We start from the raw sequence: 22,001 nt of genomic DNA on the forward strand, positions 1-22,001 counted from the left end.
TGTGCAGGCGGTTGAGAGTCTATGCTTTCATTATGCTCGTAACGATAGCAGCACTGCTTCTGTACAGGTACAGCCTCCGTAACCTGGCACTTTGATGCTAAGCTGTGCAGGCCAGAGATGACAGGCTCCTACCAGATGATTTGGTAATGAGGACTACAGGTCACTTTAGGCTTATTATTTAAAGCACTTAGAGCTCAGTGGAGAAACATTTAATTTCACAACCCATTTGAGCTTTTCTGCTCATCTTTATACTACTAATCCTTAGAGTTGTTGCAAGGATGCGAAGAAAACAACAGAAAATTCAAATGAGCTGTATATTCAAGCTAGGTTTTGCAGTTTTTAATGACAAGTGCAGGAAACTCCTCACGCTGAATTCACAGATTGCCCTTAGACAAGATCCGTAGCTCCTCAGGGCCTCATGACTTTGGTGGGTTTTCTCATAAACCTCCTGCAAGGAAGCAGAACTGGAATTCTGGACCTAACTGGAATTAACTGAGATTAACCATGATAAATCCTCATCCTAAAATGCATCGAGGCTCCCAGAGGAGCTGGAGAGTGAAACGGCCATGTGGCCCAAGTGATTTGCTGAGGTTCCCTGGACACAGTGAGTCCCCTTTCCTTCTAAACACATTCATGTAAACAGCAGCATCCTATTTCTGCAAAGGCCTCTTACAGACCAGTCCCTTTGCTTGATGATGGCTGCAGCTTTTGCCAGTGCAGACTCAGCCTTTTGGCGGAGCTGTCATTCTCCATCATCCAGCTAACACAGCTATTTCTGTATTATAGAGCCATTATTTGACACTGAAGATACCTAGTTAACATGTTAACTAAAAGGATGCTGAGAATAGTCCGCTGCCTTTAGCAAGGAATATTGGATGCTTTTGTCTTTGAAAAGTCCCAGTGGTCTTTCCTTTGTGAATGGCTGTAAATTGCTCACCGGAACTAAAATGCCACTTTTGGTCCAATTCTTTCTTGATTTTAGCCAGGAGGTACATAGCAGCTGTTGATTAAATTGTGTGGTGTTGCTCTCTGTCTAAGAGACACATGACTCTCAGCATATGCATTCAGGTGTCTTTAAAAACAGGAGGAAAAAAGGTTTTTTTATATCCAGTTACCTGTTGTCCATATCTTTTTTGAAAGGCATTAACATACTTTAAGACAGATTTCTTTCGCTCTGCTAAAGCTATGTAGAAGTTAGAGGCACAGTCTGAATTAGCTGGACAAATGTGCTCCACAGAACATCTTTCCTAAAGAGGGATATCGACTGCCTTTTGGAGGTGTTTCCTCTCTATTCCTGGAGCTAACTTCAGCTCTTAATCTAGATGACTAATTTAACTGGTATCCCAACTTTCAGGTCATTACAGTTAGGTGAGGTGATGCCCCCCTGAAGCCCGCAAAAGCTTTCAATAATTTTCTCCCTTCAGGCAAAACCTTCTTTAAATTTTGGAGGCCAGGCAAATCCTGAGGAGCATCTTCTTGGTTTTGGAGAATCCAGAGATGATGGTAGTGACAATGCAAGATAAAAGAAAGGGAGAATAACTGTGATTGCCTTTAGAAATTTTATCTCTTTCCCAAACCTTTCCAAGGCTCCCACTAAACATCCACTTGTTTGGGAGTGGGAGCCACTTTGGATACGTTCCCATTCCTCTCCACTAATGGGAGTGCAAAATCTAGAGTTGACGTTATTCCTTTGGTGAGGAATAATGGTGAGGCATTCACCCTTGCACTGAAAACTGAGATGAGGTAAAATATGAGACATTCTGTAAATATAAACCCTTTAAAATAAAATGATACAGAAGACATAAAAGTATAAAAATTGTTACTGACATGAATAATTCACTAACTACTGCATGGTATAAGTCACCACCTAATGTGTATTACGTGCCATTTAATAGTGGATGTATCTGAAGAAATATGGAAATTGGAATACTTTAATAACTTTCTATATGAAAGATGATGAGACTGCCTAAATGATTAAGAGGAAGATATGTTATAATGAACTAAAGCCACTCGAGTGTAAGGTAATTTTAATTCAAATCTCCATCTGCTTATGTATAATTAAGACTCATTTAACAAGTTAATGCCTAACAGAGAGAACTGATAAGTTTGGTATTAAAGAGCTTAAGAGAAGTAAATTAAACTGTCGAGTTTGAGAAGCTTTCATTTGAATTCCTTGTACCTGAACCAAAACACGATCTTCCAGGTGCATTTCCTTACCCTACCATGCAGCCAGGTCCCAAACTTGGGGAGAAAAAGGAGGTAGCAAAACAGAATATCTTTTTTATATTTTAATTTTTGATACCATGTCAAGTCAGGAGCTTGACAGCATCTTTGCTGACATGAATATTTATACTGTTCAACCTGCTCACTATATAGTGTCTATACGCCATTAAGAAGACACTTTGCATGCCACCAGAAATATTTAGGCATTGCAGAGATTGCCCGTGGGGTTAAATAACCTATGAAAATAAGAGGGCTGCCTTTGATGTGCCAAAAAAATAGTATTTTGATCTGTGGTAACTTTTATGTGATATTCACATGCATAACTTTCTATTTCATTCTTTCTTCAAATATCTTTCCTGCAAGGTTCTGTAGTCAAAACAGTGACTTCAACCTTTTCCTCTTTCATCATGCAATTTTAATTTTCTTCTTTTGGCTTCTTATCCACTGTCAAGATGAGAGTTTCCTATATTAACTTCATACTTAAAATTCTCTGTGCTCTCAATTTTTTTGTCACTGGAGCCAGATGTCAGCTTTGATTTGCTCCTAGAGCTCTGCAGTAAGTTAAACACTTTTGGGAATGTGTTGGAAGAACAAATGCCATGGTATGTCCAATGCTTATTGCATTGCAGTTTCCAAGTGAAGCAAGACAAGGAATTAAAGCTGTGAGGTTTGATGACCAACACCCGATCTCAATAAATGACTGACTTAAGACACTGTTGCAATATTTGAAGCTTACTGTTTTGTTCCTAGCCCAAAACAGATTTTCCTAATCTGCTTTAGCATTAGTCTAAGAGCAGAAAAATTAGGGACTGAATTTCTTAAAATACATAAAAGAGTAGAACCCATGTCTTACTCCTCAAATTGAGTTTTGGGCAATAGAGTCCCTTAAAATTCAACAGAAAGTGAAATGTGTATACATCCACAGATTAACACAGTTTACTCTTTGTAGCAAGTCTCTTCATTGTAAAAGCATTTGGGTTAATATGCATTTTGTATGTTACTGTGTGTCTCACAAACAAGGGAACATACGTTTTAAAAGGTCTTCCTTTCCTCCAAGGCTTAAAAATGCACTCTGTACAGAGATGTCACCAAAGACATTTGCTGAGCACTTCAGCAGAATGAGCTTCAAGTGGCATAAGAAATGTACCAAATGAACCAAATCGCCTAAAATTGGCTAGAGACGGAAACCTACAGTTACAGTCAGACAAGGGTTTCCATTTGTGTTGACAAGCTGATCTGTGAGAAGAAATTGCTTCTTTTAGTGAAATCCCTCCTCCAATATTTATTACCTTTCAAGTTCAGAAAAGTCTTGCTTCTAAAAGAAAGAGGAAAAGAGACAGAGAGAGATGGAAAGAGGAAGAAAGAAAGAGAGAAAGAAAAAAAAGCAAAAAAGCAAGCAGGCAGGTAGGCAGGAAGGAAGGAGACTTAAAAGTGCAACGTGAGCTTACAGAGCCAGGAAATTAGAATTTTAAATGAAATTTAAAATCCTAATGCAAAAAAGAAAAGTCAGAAGCAGATACCTACACCACGAACTAGTCTGGAGTGCGAGGCGGTTTACATTTTTCTCTGTGAAACATTGCTGATGGCCCTTCCCTGGTCCCTGAGTGTATCCCAGAACACATCGTGCTGGGAGACCCCTAATCTCCTGGATGACACCGCCACTTCTGAATTTTGGTATGCCAGAGGATACTGTTTCGGGACATCTTTGTACCATTACTGAAGAAAGGAGCTTTCAGCAGGGACTATCAGCACGAGATGGACTAATTAGTTAGTGACAACTTGGTCCTGTGCTCTGCCCCTCCTCATGGTCTAGTAAGTGTGAAAAGCAGTACATACATCTCAATGTAACTGTAAACTGTCAGTTTTACTTTACAGTTCATATTGGTAGTCAACACCATGCCTGTAGCTCAGCCCCACGACCCACAGTTGTCACACCAAGGATGGTATAGGAGACAATCCTTTCCTTCAAGCTACTTCATCTTGTTTGTAAAAAAAAAACACCAAAAAACCAAACCAAAACAAGAAACATTTAGAAATACCTGTCTGACATGGCTCACTGGCCAAACAGTTTTTGTTTGTCAAGTAGTCTTCACCATCTAAGTAATCTCTACAACAAAATAACATCACTTCTTAAACTCACTGATATCAATGTTTTGAACTGCTACACAAATGCCATTTTTTCCTGGCTCAGAACCAGAGGAGCTGGGCCAGGAAAATCCAGATGCTTAGTTGCCAGGAGCAGGAAAAGCTGCACACAGCTGAAGGCTCTCGCAGCAAGAGCTGGATGCTTTCCCCAGCAGGACAGGAACCCACTCACTCCTGAGAAGGGCCAGGGACTATACTTGGGCTGGCTGCCTTGCCACGTGCATCCCAAATCCCCAGGTTATGTCTCATCTCAGAGGTGCCATCCAAAGCCAGTCAGCTGTCCATGTAGGAACTGACATTAGGGCATGAATGGTATCTGAAAACCTGGGCAAAACCTATACATGATGCAGTTATCTGTAACTAAAAAGTGGAGCAGAGTGCTTAGCATTGCAAATGCCAAGGGGTCATCCAAGGGGAATGCTCTTCTTTAAACAAAGAAACGTGCTTCAGAGCAAAGACATTTGAAGAAAAAACACTGCCCATCATCCCTCTGCAACATCCTTTCTCCTCCAGCAGGCATTACCCAACCAGCCTCTCCCGGAGAGTAACACCACCAGGTTTATGACAGCTGCTCTGGTTTGCGTTAGCCAAATGCCAGTCCCCATCACATTCATTTTATCATGGCTCCTCAAGAGCATTTAATGCTCTGAAAAAGCAGTAGGTCCATAAAACGGATATTAATAGAGCACTTAGCACATACATGTTTGCGATTAGCAGCTTCAAGGTTAAGAACCCAAGGAAAACAAAACCTGGAGTAATTCCAGCCTCGAGTTAGGAAGTGTGTTAGCACTGAAGCCATGTTATGCACCAAGGGTGCTGTTCTATAATTTGTACCAAGAAACAGCAGTTGGAAATGAACATCAGTTAAATAAAAAAGTCAGGCATTACGATAATGAATAATTCATTCCTCACAAGTTCAGAAAGCATAGTGCTAAAGTTGCTTTCTGAGATCCTTGTAGCTCTCTTACAGAGCAATGCATCAAGCACACACAAGATTTCTTCTCCAATTGCTCTCGTTCAATTCAAGACAGCATTATCAGTTCCTTTCTTTTGAAAAACGTAATAATCTGATGCAGTAGGTTTAGATTATTGTCATGATCATACCAAAACCATTATTTTCCCTTTAAGGATACTTACATTGGAGAGGAAGATCCAGGGATTCCACAGATTTTAACCTTACCTATGGTGAGCGATGCTCTTAAATCAGCTGGCAATACGGCTGTCAAGTGACACAAGATAACTCTTTTTACAAGGCCATCTTGCTAGCTTCATCAGAAAAATTACCTCCCACTGGTGTCGGCTGGGTACCGAGGCTGGGGAAGTACGAGTGGGACACGAACTCCTTCCCCAGCAGGGAGGTGGCCATGGTAACACACCTATGCAGTGCCTTGTCCCTGCCTTTTGCTCTTTATCCCAGAGCTGCAAGCAACCTTTTTAAGCAAGATCTGGTCTTGTTCCAGTTGGAAAGCATTTTTATTTTTATGTTCCTTCATATGAAAAAAAATAGTTCTCACACCAGGCAAGCCTTTTTTCTTTAAAGATTTATGACAACATGAGATTTGTTTTGTTTCTTCTCTTTTAATTTGCCTTGGTGCTAAAATGTTATTTTCCTCATTAAAAATTATGACACTTGGAAAAAAGTATATGCAGGAATAAACTGCATGGGAGACGTCAGCCTTGGATTTCACTGATAAAGAACTGCTGCGATGAGGGAGTGCAACACCGAGTCCTGCCCTGCAGAGAAACCAGCTGGGCGCAGCGAGCAGTAGAACGCTGGCCTGCCATCCAGCCCCTCGGCATCACCTCCCCGGGCAGCCCCGCACGGGGGCCGCCTGGTTATCTTCCATGCTAGCAGGAACGATCGAGGCATTTCATCAGGGCAAAACACAACACTTGTTCTCCCAAAACTCTTAGGGAAGAAAGGAAATAACTGCAGTTAAGAAAAAAGGAGAGAAACCCATGGAAACCCCCCAGATGAAGAGCTGGGCAGAGACATGCCTTTACAAAGGACTGGCAAATGTCTCTTACAACCTGTCGTTGTCCTTTGTACTCACTCTTGGGTCTTTTAACAAGTTTCAGAAATGGATGATTTTGTGATACCGGGTTCTAAGCAACCCATTTACATGCCTTCAGACTACCGTTGATTCACCAGCAGGTGAGGACGGAGGGAGAAGGTGGCTGGGCGCTGGCAGGTGCATGCCGAGCTAGGAACCACCTCAGGGTGTGCCACCAGCAGTATTCCTCCAGCACCTCTCCCTCTTCTCGTCGTCTCTCACTACATTTTGACAGATCTCCTCAGATTTGGATGCATTTCCATTTACAACCTATTAATATATCATCACTATAAATACTGTTTATTTATTTCTCTAATTATTTTCTATTACTTAACTCCCCCCCCAACAATCCAGTTAGGCTGTTTCTCTAATTAGACATGGATTTTCCTACTTTTAATTCTCAGTGATGAAATAATGACATTACATTTTCTGAAGATTCGTGTTGTTCTTTGAACCTGGGTGTCATAACAGTTAGTTTGAGAGGAGCTCTGAGTCATGATTTAATAACAGAAAGAAAATAGAAAGTGCTGTGTCTAAGGGAAAGGCTAACAGTAGCCATTATCTGGAGCTGATGGCAGCTGAACTCTGATTAGGAATGCGACCAGTTTTTACGAGTGTGGACACTGGAATGCAATGAGGGAAACAGCCAAATCTCTGTGCTCTCCAGAAGAATGTGTACCTTTCTAGATGCCCTAGGTTGGTCAAAGACAATTCCCTGACTGGGCTGGAGGGACAATCTGGTATAGCCCCTTGAAACAATCAATACTGTATCACCCCATGATCCTTTCTGGCCTTGGATTCCACACATTTTCTGATTTAACAGGAAACAGTGGAAGTATTTCTCATTGTGCAGGAACAGCTGTATGTTCGTGAGGATTTAGCACAATGTTTCCCTGAGTCTGGTGGGGAGAATTTTCTGATTATTAAACTGTGAACTGTCAGTGGCATAACTTTCCTAAGCACTCAGGGAGCAGTGTTCCTACGGTACTTACATGCCTGGAGACGCAGAGAGCACTGCCAATGCCTACTGGTGCCAAAAGTGGTTAGAAAACAAATGACCGATTTCCAGAATTAGATAATTTGGAAACACCATAATGCTCCTTTCTGCACCTTTAAGCATATCTTTTAAAGACTGATGCCAAGTGAATTCAGCATCTAATCCTGCCACCAAAAGCCCTTCCATCAGTTAGGAAGTGCTGTGAGTCATGCGCAGGGACAACGAAGAGGGGGCTGTTCAGCGAAGTCTTCGACCCCGCTGGATGCCCAAGACGAGTCATTTCAGCTTGCCGTAACTCACGGGGCTGCCGGCAGCAGCAGCTCAGAAGATGCCCCAGGGGCAGCCAAGGTGCCTCCACTGCTTGGAGAGAAAAGGGCTCCTGCAGGCACCCAGCCAGCAAACTGCCCTTGATCCCGAGCCCTAGCCAGCTCCCACTGGGGCTCTTTTTCAGAAGACTTTGATGCTCCTCAACAATAAAGTTAAATCCTTAGCTCATTTAGTTGCCTTTCATTCTCTCTTCTTCCTTAACTCACCTTCCATGAAAATGCTGGTGACAGCCACTGCTAGTTTTTCTTGCATGAGACTTGGCTCAAAGTTACGCATATGTTCTGTTTAGATTTTGCACGTGTAGAAGAAATTGCAAGCTCAGCCAGGGAAAGACCCACAGTAGATACCTGACAGCATACAACACAGTAATATATCAGTGAATCGTTCAATCAACTAATAACAGCAGGTAAGAAAATGCCAGACAGACCCACTCACTCCTACGTATTCTGCAAAATGAAAAGCTAATTCATAAGAACTAGTCTATGGAATTGCGTTCTCTGTTCTTGAAGTCTCTATATGCTGTAAATATCATGTATAGTGAAATGACTCATCCTTTAAGGGCAAATGCTCAATTTAAATCAAAGAACTCTTGACTTTTTTTTTTCCTTAAAGATAAGCAATAATTTATTTCTCTTTCATCTTCACAATTATCACAGACTGCCCAGCTACATGACCAATGCCACTACATAACACAGGAGAATTGCCCACCTACACTTTACTTGGACAAATACAATTGCAATTTACAGATTAAATGTACTGTACAATGTGTAGTTGGAAAAATGTCATTCTTATCTATACGATGGGATGTGTCATATGATTTATAAACAGATGCAATCTAAGATGTAAAACATTAAAACTTGTTAAGCCAAGGATACAGTATAAAGCATTTTGTTTTGGTATTGTATTGTTACTAAAGTAGAAAAAAGAAAACTAGAGAAATAAATCCAGATCTTAACTTACAGGATATGTATTAGGTTAAGAAATTAATTCGCTTCTCCCCTTTTTTTGTTTTTCTTTTCTTTTTCTTTTTTTTTTTTTTTTTGCTACAAATGAATAATATGAATATATTGCAGGATAAAGAAAGACTGCCAGATAAAGAAGGTACCGTTATATGAAAAACAAATGAAAAATTACCAGGTAATTTTGCTTACAAAAAAGGTCAAACTATAAACAGTCACAAAATATATAAAAATGCCACATTGAACGAGGCAATCGTACTCTACCTAAACTGGTAGTATACTCTCTGAAAGAAGTTGCGTTCATACAGTAGTAACTGATAAAAAGGCATTGTGCACTCTTGTGCCATCTGGAGATTTAGCACCGTGTGTCATCAGTTCTTGGATTGTCATCCAGTTGTCCAAGATTTTCTTGTTTCTCTTTTTCATCATCTTTTTGTGACTCAGTTCAATAATGTTAATTTCCTTTTTGCCCTCGCTGCCACTCTGCGGACTTTCCTTAAGACACTCCAGCCTGCTCCTCATCATGAACTCCCGCCGCCTCCTCTGCTCCTTAGCTCGCACCAAATGCTGCTTCCGCTCTTCTTTGCTCCAGTAGCGACCCATCTTCATCTCACTCATCGTGTCATCATCTGTTGTCATCCCACTGCGCTCCTCTTTAATTTTTAAGGCACGTTCCTTCAGGATTCTGTCTCGAACTGGTCTCTTTGTGATGTACCTTGTCCCATCACTCCTTATTTTCACTTTCCATTCCATCTTGGGCTCTGCACACTTCTGCGAGTCTTTGCACATGCTCACCAGGCTGAGCTGGCTTTGGGCGTACTCCACAGCAGACTTCTGCTGGATCAGTTGCATATAGCTTTGATAATGCTTTGCATGAGCAGGGATATTCCCGTACCTGTAAGAAGAGCTGTGGTACGGAGACAGGTAGGGAATGTGCTCGCTGCTCTGCTTTTCCTGGTCTGTGAATTTGCCACTTTCTGATGCCAGCGTTGCATTCTCAGCAGCACTGTTCTGCTCAGCAGGTTTGGTTTTGGCTGAGGTTGTCTCCCTGCTGCTCTGTCCTGAGGATGACTGATTAGCCACGACTGTGCTCCTCAGGTTTTTCCTGTTGGTTATGCTGATCATCCTCTGGAGAGAGTTATCGGGGGATCGCTCCACTGTCAGCGGAGTGCTCCTGCAACTTTCGGCCGTGTTGTAGGCGCTGGAGCTGTCCTTGTCAGACTTCTCAGGGTGCTCCATGATGTCATCCAGTTTGCCTCTCTGCACATCTATGCTGGTGTTATAATTCCTGAACCCTTCATCATGTAAAGCCCAAATGTCTCCGTACTGATCCCTCACCTTTTGGAGCCGGTGAGCTTGCATAATATTCTGGCATTCGAGTTCAATGTTCCTCAGTTCCTCATTGAGTAGCTGCAGCTCATGCTCCACTCCATCTTGCTCTCTTCTGTTGCACTCTATCATGCTGCTCGAGTAATACAGGTCATACTCCCCGTGGTTTCGAATCTTGCACTTCAGTTCCAACAGCTGCCGAAACCTTTCACATTCCTCCTCTGGGTTTCCTGTGAAATCAGATTCAATGTATTCCCCAGACACAAAGCTTTCATTGCACTGGAGCTCAACACTTCCTAACGTATCTTGGCTGTGGCCCAGCTCCCGTTTGCTCTGCAGGGTAGCCCTGTTCTGCTCCTCGGGTGCATTTTCTTGCTCTGAGCTCTCGTCATTACGGAGACTTTCATCCGTGGGTCCCACCCCACTGTCCTTCTCATGATTGTTGGATGATGAGGTTGCAGTGTCTGTAGTGCCATCCTCCTCTTCATGTTTCTTTGGCTAAAAAAATGAGCAAACCAAAATGATTACCAAATGCAGACTATATTACATGAGAATATTTTCCAGCTCTGTTCTGCCTAAACAGCTGGGATCTGATTTAAGCTGAATTAAAACAGATCGCTAAACAGCAGTCCTACTGCTCATAGCTTTTAAACATTCCTGAGAGTCATGCTGTGGTGGCCATACCGAGCGAAGTAGATGAATTACAGCACCAGTGATATATCTTCTAAAGTCCGGAAAGAAATATTTCCCTCTCTAGCTAAGCCATCTCTTTGCAGCGCTTAAAGATAACGATCACCAGATGGTGTACTGTTTTTGATTCTGGATTATGTCCAGAGACTTGGTGGAGCTGAAATCTTCTCAAACTTGGGAAAAAGCTTCAGTACTGCTATCACTGCAAAAAAATAGAGCAAGCAGCCAACCAACCAATGACTAGTACAATCTAGGAGGGCGCAAAAAGACTACTGTTTTTTTTTTTTACCCAGTGAGCTACTTGTTTGCTCCACGAGATGGGTAGGGTTGAAGCCTGAAGAGGACTGGTCTGTTGCACTACACCCTCCTTGGCCCTCTCTCACACCTCTAGTTTTCAGTAGTCTTTTTCTGAAAGACTGTTCATTTTGAATTCTAGGATTTTGCTCAAGAAGACCTCTCTCCATTGAATCCCCGGAGACCATTTTTGTTCCCTAGTTAGAGTTTATCTTCCTTAGAAATAAAAACAGCCTTTTACCATTAAGTGTAGAACAACACTGAGTGCTCGCCATGGGCATAATGTCAAGTTTTTAGGCTGTTGTGTTTTAATTCACACTCCACTCATTGTACCTAACCTATTTATGTTCTCAACCTATTTATATTGTCAAAGAACGTGAGATAATACCTCTCTGAAGAGACAGACACTTTTTTTTTTCAAATTGGATAAGCAAAGAACCACGCAGCGTGCAATTTATATGGCCTGTTCACCAAATACCTAACAGTACGCAGTACTAACCAAACGTAGTTTCTCTCTGAGGAGGAATAATTGCATAATTATGGATAATGGTAGTAATAATCAAGGGAGAAAAAAGGTACAGTGCACCCAGTGAAAGGAAACAACCTCAAAGAGGCCACTGTCATAATTCCCTTTTTCTCTACTTTGACAGACAGTAAAACGGGATGACAATGCGTCTCCTATCTCCTCTTTTCTCCTCTCTTCATGTGCACCTCATGACCACACACCCTTCATCTGGTTTCCTTTCTTCAATTGTTAAGAAAAAATAATGGCTTAGTGTCAGAAAAACAAAAATAACCTCCACCCCCCAAATGCAATGTAATAGTGGAATAAAATAAATATTGAAAGAAACACACCACCAGGAGAATTCAGTGTCTGTGACAGACCAGATAAAAAGTTCTGAAAAGATAACGCACAATAAATGTATAATTCCCATGTAGCTTTGGCAGCCACACCAGCAATATGCCAATTACTAGCTCTCATTCTCCCTAAGTGGGGAGAAAACTCTCCCCTTGAATTTAAACATCACGGGACAGAATGTATTCAGTGTTATTCCAGGGATCACGCAACGGTTCAATGTTTCTTGATATTGTAAGGTCAGAATTTTGAAACTGCAGGGGACAAAGGCAGACTTTCATGAAAACTCTGCAAGTTTTAAAAATTCAATGGTAAGCATTTTCCCCATCCGAGATCCTCTCAGATCTTTCTGCTTATCCGCTTAAGAAACAAGGGTATCTTCTTGTCACAGGAAGAAGCTTTATGAAGAGTAGTATCAATAACACTCCAAATAACTATTGTAGAATTGTTCTGTAATTTTCATTTATCTATTCTTTCTTTCCTCAGCTTATGCATTGCTGTGAAGGTGTACAAAGTATATTTGAAGATTTTTTATTAAGGCTCTTGTTATATTTTTCCAAAGTGGCTGCAACAGTTTGGTTCCATTTTCAGGAGTAGCTGGAGAAGTGAGAATGCAACATTTTCCCACATCACCTGTTTTTTGAGAGTTCAAAGATGTTATATTTTACACAGAGAAAAAACCCAATGTCTAGAAAATTCTTCATGATCACCAGGAGTAACAAGAAAGAAGAGCACCCCAACCAGCGAAGTGGCCAGAGCATTCACCAGGAATGCTGGAAATTTAGGTTTAATTTTGTATTTTTCTGGTTTACCTCCTCCAGGTGAGTGCTGCTACATAAGCTGCTCTGGTCCCTTCTCTCACCTGCTTTGGAGTCGCCCCAGTTTGCATTGATCTCCTCTGCCCCCAAATCTTTCAGCAGAGAAGTGACTCCAGGCTGGGTCACCTACACTGCACCCCAGCCACTGCACTGCGCAACCCACGTTTCTCACTGCTTTGGAAAATATTTAACTGCTGACACGAGGGATAACATCTCCACCAGACTCCGGGAGGGCCATGCTGCGGGACAGCCAGGAACTTGGGTGCCTCTCCCAGACGCAGGGCTCTGTTCACACTGGCAAACGGGGAGGGCCAGGATCTGCTCTCTGACCCGGAGAGTAAGTGACATAGCACGACTCACATCCATGTGACTAAACCCATCTTAACCCCCTAAAGAGGGTGGCTCATCCACGATGTGTTAGCACAGGTACACAGCTTACAGGAGCCGAGCTCCGTGATGCTTCCTCTGATGTCTCCAGCTTGGTGCCACACACCAACGAGTATATTTCAGCACTGCTGAAAATATCCCTTAATGTATCTGTTTGTACAGGTGTTGGAAACAGACTTTACAGTTTGGCTCCATGCAATCAACACTTTCAGAATTAGTAGCTCTTGTTTTCCACCCCACTTTTATCAACAATTTAAACTTTGCTCCTTCAACTTCCACTTGATTTAAACTGAATGAATACAATACGCTGCCATCAACTCAAGTTACACTATCCATAATTAACACACACAAAAGATGAAAACAAATCAAACCCCGTCTTTCCAGTCTAACAGAAATCAGATGGGTGGGACTGATTTGACCAAATGTACGCGTCTATAGCACAGGCACCTGAATGTCAGGTACTCGCTTTGGTGTCCCCTCCCTGCCAGGAAGAAACAAGTGCCTGTACAATCAGATCCTTCTCAACCTAAAACAGACATCCGTATCATGTTAAATCTTTCCACAGTATGTGGATAATTGCAGCTAGTTCAGTTAAGAAAATGGAAAGTAATATAACACAGATATTTCTTGTACTCCATGCTTTTGGGACGTATTTTTAAAAAAATCCACTGTCACTCAAGTAAGGCAGCCCCTGGCATTTCTGTCCTGGACTTGTCTTGCTTGCCAGAGCTCCTAAACATGTGCAGACTGAGCAGTCTTTTACAACACGAGATTATTGTGATTTTATTTTGAAAGGTAGCAAGCCTAATTCCAGGTTAAGTCCCTTCTGAAAAACAAGAGACAGTCTCCAATTGTCAGTGCGTTGCTTTTGTCAGTGTTATCAGTTATCTATTCCAAACAAAGTGTTTGTTTTCAAACCTACATTGTCAATCTCTTCTACAATTACTTCTGTTTGAAATACCAAAGGGCTCCTCAGGCCTCATCTTTGCAGTGAGAACTCAGATAATGAGAAGGCAAACCTGGCGGTGCGTACAATAAAGCAATAAATGAACCTCAAAAGATTCTGCATTTCAGCTCCAGCAAGCATTCATGCCTATAAAATGGCTAATCTTGCAGGAATTCAGGCACTGTTCTATGCTTATTTTACAACTTATGATGTATATGGGGACTCGCAAACCCAGACTGCTACTAAAGTTTGAAGGCAGTGAGATTCAGTCGAAGGTTTTAATAACCGTGGCCGCTGGGCTCTCCGGTCAGTCTCTGAGCACAGCGAGGGGAATCTCCGGAGCCAGGCTAACCACGGGGTACTCCAGCCACCAGGGACGACCGGGGCTGATTTCAGTGGTGTACTAAAAGGGAAACTGCTCTTCTGCAAACAACGCTGTTCTTTTAAAACAAGTCTCTCGCAAAAAAGAATTTCCCCCAGATATTTTCACTGCATTTCAGCTTTGAATGAACTAGAATGAATTTTTTAATCCAATTCTTTCTCTTCTTAATAGGTTTTTGATCTATTCCATACTGATAAGAATTTCTTCATGGCAAATGTGTGGTATTCTTCTCAAAGTTATCTCTGCTGCACAACGAACCGCGATGTTGTAAAGGGGAAGGGATACAATGAGTTATAAAAAATGGAGAATGACATCTTTCCTTGAGGTTTATTGGACTATTCTACACAGAGAAGATACAATTCTTGATCGAATTCTATGGAGTGGCTCAAAAACATACAGAAAAGACATGATTATGTACTTGATTCTTCTGTTACAAACTGGACCAAATTATTCTGTGATAGCTCACACTAAATGTTAAAATGTCATTCTGTAAAACAGATTTGTATTTGGAAGGATATTCTGCTGTAGTGTGCGTACATTCCTGCAGCTCGCAAGATTCATGATGATAGATGATTATGAAGCCAGAGGACTATGTTTTGGTTCACAAAAATCAAGGCTGGCGTTGGAGCAAAATCTCCACAGCCAACCAGGGAGCTTGAAGATACTCGGCGTGGCCACTGGCAGCTGCAAGGAGAGCAGTTTCATTGCTCCGATGGATTATGTGATTCACCTCAGGAAACTGCCAGGCTTCCCAGCCTAACAAGGAGTACGGAACCAGTTTTCCGACTTGCAGAGTCACTACATAGAGTCTAGAGAGACAGCAGCTGTCACAAATTACTGACGGCCCATTACACACCAAGCTGCGTTTGGTTGATTCGATCACTCATCAGAAGGGCAAAGAAATGCCTGGCTCTCCTAGAATTACTTCAAGCAACCCAGCGTCAGACACCGGTAGAGCACAAGCAACCATAATTTTTTCAAGTGTAGCTCTCTTCTACAGTGATGTAAAATCTCAATGGGGAAAAAACAATTATCCTCAGTATAAGGTCCCAATTGGGAATAAACAGTCTCAATGGGTTCTGTGAAACCACTTCACAGCCCACCACTGTTCGGTAATTAACACTACCCGCGACCCAAATTCAGTGAAAAAGCCAAAGCTCGGCAAGAACTTGGGAGTGGAAGGTCACAACTGTGAAGTGATTTCAGAGGTCCCAGCAGACGGTGTGAGGGGCTGGCAGGGGTTTGTAGACAGACCTGCTCAAGAATTTCTACCAGAAGTGGGAGTTTGTGTGAAAATGTCACCGTGCAAAGGAAATTGCTTTGCGAAGAACAAGTGTTCTTTCTGACAAGAAATCTTTTGTCATCCAAGATGAAATTTATGGTTAAAAAAATAAACAAGATGCCAAATATCAGTTCAAAGTAGCTAGCAGTGCAGTCATTAGCACATTTACCCTGGGAAACTGAGGCTTGGCTCACTGCCTGGAAAAGTGGGTCGTAACTAAAAGGCCCCCATAAATCCTGTCGCAAGGCTCCCTTCATCTCTGACCCTGGAGTTACTCCACTTTGTGTAAAAAACTAAATTCTTATGAGGTCAAGGATTTGCAATCTGATCTATCACATACCAGATAATTGACTTAATTATTCTGCCAGCATCTCTGTCCCAATGAATATTTAATTTATGTACACTGATCAGATTTAATAGGAGCTATCACCCAATCAATAGCCCAGTGTCAAGGCTGGCGGGGAGGTGAGGAGGGAAGGGGCCAGAGGCACCTTCAGGCCCTCAGCGCGGACCAGGCGGTGAGGTATTTGAAGCCAAGTCTCCCGTTAGCCAAGTAAGCTCCCTGGTTTCCAGAAGAAGGAAGGCTCTCACAGTATTTCTCCCTCTCTTCACTTCAGAGAAAAATGCCTCAGGCTCTGCTTTCGAGCAATTCAAATGGGGAAAAAATTGTAAGTCACAAATTTCTGTGAGTGGAAAAACAGTTTCTCCCCAGTTGTGAATGTGCAGAAGCCAGGAGACGAAGCTGGATTTTATTTCTTTGGCTCCATAGAGGTGTGCATGCTGACAGATCCCCTGATCCCCGAGTGGATAAAGTCACTTATGCTTTCTACAACGAAGCACAGCTGAGAAGACCCATCTTTGCCACAGTCACACTGCTTACAGCAGACACGGGCAGGTAAAAGTGGGGATAGCAGCAAGCTGAGACTCCGCTAACAATATGCTTATTTGTCTCCATTAACTAAACAAATGCCGAGCTGTGCGCTGTCGGTATAACAAAAACACAGTTGTATTACCAAAACACCTGTTGTTTATTTTAAACACCTCTTCCATCTTGTTTTGCAAGCTGTCTGGTACAAGGGCTGGCTCATAACTTGCATGCACACAACAAGAGGGCACCTACCGCAGCTCGGAGCTCTAGGTGCTACACTGATACAATGCATTAAAAAAGAAACCCTGAGATAAAATATAACAAGATAAACGAAAACGACAAACATTTCAGAATTAAATAAAGCAAGCAATATTATTCTGAGAGTTCAGAGAAAAAGAGAAGCCTGCACTTATCACACCCTCCTAAATTGTTTGCTAACTTGTCATACTGGGCCTAAGCATCTATTGTTCTCCTTTTCCTTATCGACAGCGTGCCAGAGTTTGCAGCATTTTAGAGACAGAATTTTGTCAAAGCCTTTGTCTCCATTTTAAAGCCTACCATTTCATTCTCTATTAATAAAAAAGTATACCTAGCAAAATTTCAAATGATACGTTTAGTAGCAGTCCTACCTGCTCCACCTCGTTGGCTGTGTACTGCATTGCTTCATTATGCTGCTCTTCCAACATTTCCAAGTTTAACTCCTCTAAGAATTCATTCCTTTCATCATCCAGCCACGCTTCCTCCAGCTGCAAAGAATATATTAGTACATTATATTATGTTAGCAAGGACACATGCTAAAACAGGGTAAACCGAAATGGCAGTGCTTGACTAGTTCTTTTCATCCTAATGATTCTCTTCAGAAAGCCAGGCGGTAGGAGTTCGCAACTCAAAAAGAGAAGAAGAAAAAGAAGGATAAAAAAGAAGAGACTCTTATGCCTTTTATCCTTTCTTGAAACAGTGTGACTGATTTTCTCTCATAATGAAGGAGACGGCACAGCACAGACATTATTTCCTTTCAAAAGGTATGAAAGGCGCAGCGCATAATCCTGAAGCTGTCATGTTCATTACCGCCGAGAGCCCCCGTGCTGAAAGAGCGGCAATGTTACTAATAGGGCCAGGAGGCAACCGGGCTCTTTCTGTTAACAACCTCCGTCCCAGCGCTCGGCCCTGCCGCCGCCACCTTGGCAGAAACCTTCTGTCGCCTTCCTGTCACCATATTCCCACTGATCTTCCACGTAAACAAACAAACAGAGGAGGGTGACAGAAAGATGCAGTGACTTGAAGGGAGGTGATTTTCGTTCTTGCGATTTGCCTGGAAGCAAGGCTTATCCGTTTGTTTGGTTTTTTCCCCAAGTGTAAAGTAATACTGTGACATTTGGTGAAGACCGTGTTGCAGAAGGTCAGGAGGGGATGCTATGCTTTCTGTCAAGTGTGTATACCCTCCTCCTGCACCCACTCTGCACCCTTCACATCTTTCTAAACTGATAAAACAGGCACCCCTGGCCTACAATGCGATTTATCCCATTTTGTTCATTGTGCACATGTGTGCATGTGGCACACATCCGCTTGTATCTGTGATCCCTTCCAGGATGGCACACCGTGTCGAAAAGGAAAACACTGGTCAGTGGCACTCTTGGCTATAACTATGAGATCGTAGCAGAAGGAAACACTTATTGTTTTGTCACTGGTGAACGAACCAGAGGAAGAAGGTGACAAAGAAGATGCTAAAAGGTAAAAGTCTCAGCGTTAGACAACTGCAAGAGTACCAGCTATTCACGTCCCAAGACACAAGAGCAATGTAACACGGGCCAACACCTACAGCAGAAGTACCACTGCCTCGAAGCCAGGAGAGCTCTGGCCGCAAACGCCAGTCGGAAAAGTTACACCAAACCAGCAAGCAGTAGTTCAAAGCTACACAAGGAGCAATTGATGCTGTGTCGCACTTCTAACTGCATACTGGCAAGAAACCACTGCTTCCTCACAAACTCTGATGTGTTTTTGCCCATGCCAGTGAACTCTCTCCTCTTGTAAAGTACATAAGCCTTTCACCATTTCCCTTGGCAAAGCCAGCCTCTAACAGTCTGGGATTAGGAGGAGACTTTTTTTCTTGAGGACTTGCAATTTTTATGTTTGTCTTTAATGGGACTTTCAAATCATTCTCTGAAACATCTGGTAATGGCCACTAGTTTTGTTTACTTGTCTTGTTTTTACTTTGTTTACTTTGCTTTTTCCCCCAAGGAAAGCACGAACACAGCCTTCCTCTACCATAAAGAACGCAGTTGAATTTCCCTCATTTGAGGAAACTACAGAGATTAACAAATCTGGAAGATGAAAGATGAGTCTCACTTGAGCAAATCTTCTGCTTTGATCATGGCAGACCCAGTACTTAACTAATGGGAATGCTTATGTTACGTTACAGCTTTTAGAATAAAAATAATAGCGTACGTGTGTATGTAGTGTACATGTGCACTACATACACCGTGTGCACATACACACACGTGAATGCACATGCCTGTGCCATTTGTTTACATACTAAACAGGCTGTGTGCTCCTTCCGTGCCCTGTTTCAAAACTTAATTATTTATTCATCGGTATTCATTGCACAAATAAATGGTCAGAGGTTTTCTTCCCTGTTACTGAATGAATGTGCTCAGCAGCCACCCTTCAAGACTGCAATACTGCCATTACCATTTTCTACCTAGAAGTAAAAGCCTGCTTAAACCTGCTGTCTTTTACCAGAGTCAAATCAACACAACTAGCAGAAATCAGTTTGTGGACAGCCTGATTTCTGACATACTATGGCTTCAGTTTTGTATGAATATGTTCTTAAAACACATAAGTTAAACAAAAAAACCAAACAACACCAAAGCCCCAAACCCAAACTGAAACACACTTTTGTAATTTGAAAGGAGTGTTCATATGGGAAGCTGTAGTCGTACAGCTAAGTAATTCCTTATCTCATATTGACGTAACTTTTTCATGTTGACCAGTCTAAACAAATACAGAGAGTGAACTTTCCCTGGGCATGTATTTTGTAAGTGGGTAGGTTTCTGTTCCCTACTGAAAAACAAAATCTTAGTGAAAAATAGTAAGAATAACTTTGAAACAACTTTTTCAAAACTTCTGCAACTTCCAGTGAGGGCAACAATTCTGCAATATAAACTGAGGCATGGCTTTTTTTTGCTGTACTATATCACCAGTTTTATGGGAATTGTTTAGAATCCTGAAAAACAAAGGAAATGAAGTCTGAAATTGTGAATCTTTTATAACTGCCATATTCAAGTAGAGATTCCAAGTGGCACTGAATTACACTTACTCAATTTAATTTATACAGAGTATGCAGCTAGTGAGACACTCAGATCAATAGCATGAGAGACAAATAGCAAGATAACCAACTCTGAATTGTTGGCAGATGGAGAGAACAGGGAAAATATAATGTCTTTCTGCTTTGCAATGGCCTATAAACAGAATATAAAGGGAAGTACAAACAGTACTCTTCTCCCACTCTACTCCTCCTTTAGTCTGGTGATCAACCTAACATCTGCCCGCTGCAATGATATACAAAATTCTTGGCATGGCAAGATTCTTGGCATTGGCATCATTTTATTTTTAAAACCATAGAAATGTTTTTAAAAGCTTTTGAAAATGCACCTCTCAAGATAGAAGCATGTTTTTGTGACCAGGGTGCTTTGAAGACAATTAGATCCAGGTAGTGAAAGTCCCATAGTTGGTACATAAAGGAATAGTTTACACACCTGCTTATAAGCAGATAGGATAAAAAGAGACATTGCCAGTGACCAACTACAGCTTTGTGTAAGTTCATATAAATGACTGAGGTAAGTATGGGCAATTTATCCCCAGAACATATAAGAATCATCTAACGAGCAACACATAGTTTTCAAGTTCTATGTCATATTTTACTAACATCACATCAGTGCTGCCAGCTGTATTTGTACACCTGCCCTTTCTGTCTGCCGGAAAGGAATTGCTTACTTTGTGGAAAACAAGCCCTAGTAATTTCACGTTATTTTCTCTGTTGGCTAAACAGGGACAAAGCTCTGCAATTATCTGTTTTCTCCTTTCGTCAGGAACTTTGGCATTCCTATTTCTCAGCAGTTCATTACTTACAGTGACAGTGAATGTACAGTATAACCCAGGTTCTGGCTCAGTGCATCTGTTTAGTCTAACCTGCATCTCTGGTCTTGCGACCAGCAACACAATTTTCTTGCATTCTTCGCTGGAGAGCAATGCCACTGCCTCTTCCCGATTCTGGACATCTTGGCCATTTATCTAGAAAACAAATGAAAGTGGCACAGTAGTTTCTATTTCCACAAAGCAACACACAATAAAGGGCAGATACCGGCTCATTTGTGCCGAATGTATGGACAATGAAACTCGTGCAATGGGCTCATCTTCAGCCCCTCAGTGGTAAGTGCCTTCACTCAATTATGCGCTTACTGTAAGAGCTGTATCGATCGTTGAAGGATGGTGGACATCAGAGGAAGCAGTTATGTTCATAAATGTCCAACCTGTGCCCTGGTAACATACATCTAGCAACACAATTAACCAGCGCCTGACAGGTGACGTTCATCTTTCTCCGTTCAGAGTAATGGAAGTGTCACTCTGAGATAATAGTGCTGGTGGAAGCAAGACTGGTAATGCTACGGCTGAAATCAGTCACACTGTACGCTGGTAGAGAGCCAATTAGAGAGGTACAGTATTATCTCTCACCAGGCAATACTTACAGGCCACCGCTTATTGCTGCTCCATTTAATCATTTCATATTTGTGTGGACAGCTCAGTATCCAGAACCACACAAAACATATGTATCCCCCTTACGAGGGGATAATCAAAATAAAAGTGGTTCTCCAGTGAGAACGTGCTCTTCTCGCTACCTTTCTCCTGTTCTGTGACCACGTTAAAACAGCCACATCCATCGCTACATGGTAACAGGCACATTTTGCATTGTCCAAACCCCTTTACTGAGGGAATCAAATAGAAATCTTATTTTCTGTATGTACTTGGTTTTGTCCAATTCACAGCACAAGTGGATTATTCTCATTGTGGCAACAAAAAACCCCCCCACTTAGTCTACTTGAAAATGAGTGAAAACGGAACTGGAAGACAACAGGATCTGAATATTTGGGGGAAATAAAATCTTGTAAGGGTTTGATTTCAAAGTAGCAGGAAACTCCTGGTTGAAAAGTAAAGAGAAAATTGCATTTCTGCACACACGCTCGGCCTGAAAGCCCTAACTCAAAAACAGAGCTTTAATTCAGATTAAAGAAAACCCCAGTGTAGCCTGATCACCTAACTGGCAATGTGCGACGTGTCCGAGAGCCTTCAAAGCTTACAGGAGGAGGCAGCTGTGGTCCGTGGGGACCAGGGGATGGTTCGGTAGGGCCGAGCTGCCCCACTTGGCACAGCAGAGCTGCATCCACAGA

At 42.0% G+C, this 22,001-nt stretch overlaps 1 protein-coding gene across 1 annotated transcript in view; it reads right to left on the reverse strand.

Moving 5' to 3' along the window:
• Positions 1-8,506: 8,506 nt before the first annotated feature.
• PDZRN4 (PDZ domain containing ring finger 4) overlaps positions 8,507-22,001 on the reverse strand; it is an 18,266-nt gene continuing 4,771 nt past the window's right edge. The window contains exons 4-6 of the mRNA XM_009698497.1: positions 20,746-20,847; positions 17,187-17,303; positions 8,507-10,532 (exon numbers count right to left, since the gene is read on the reverse strand). Of these exons, the coding sequence (XP_009696799.1) occupies positions 9,006-10,532; positions 17,187-17,303; positions 20,746-20,847 (1,746 nt within the window). The 3' untranslated portion in view covers positions 8,507-9,005. The remainder of the gene's footprint in view (positions 10,533-17,186; positions 17,304-20,745; positions 20,848-22,001) is intronic.

The sequence above is a fragment of the Cariama cristata genome, unplaced genomic scaffold (assembly GCF_000690535.1).
Source record: "Cariama cristata isolate BGI_N322 unplaced genomic scaffold, ASM69053v1 scaffold904, whole genome shotgun sequence".
Classification (NCBI taxonomy): Eukaryota; Metazoa; Chordata; class Aves; order Cariamiformes; family Cariamidae; genus Cariama; species Cariama cristata.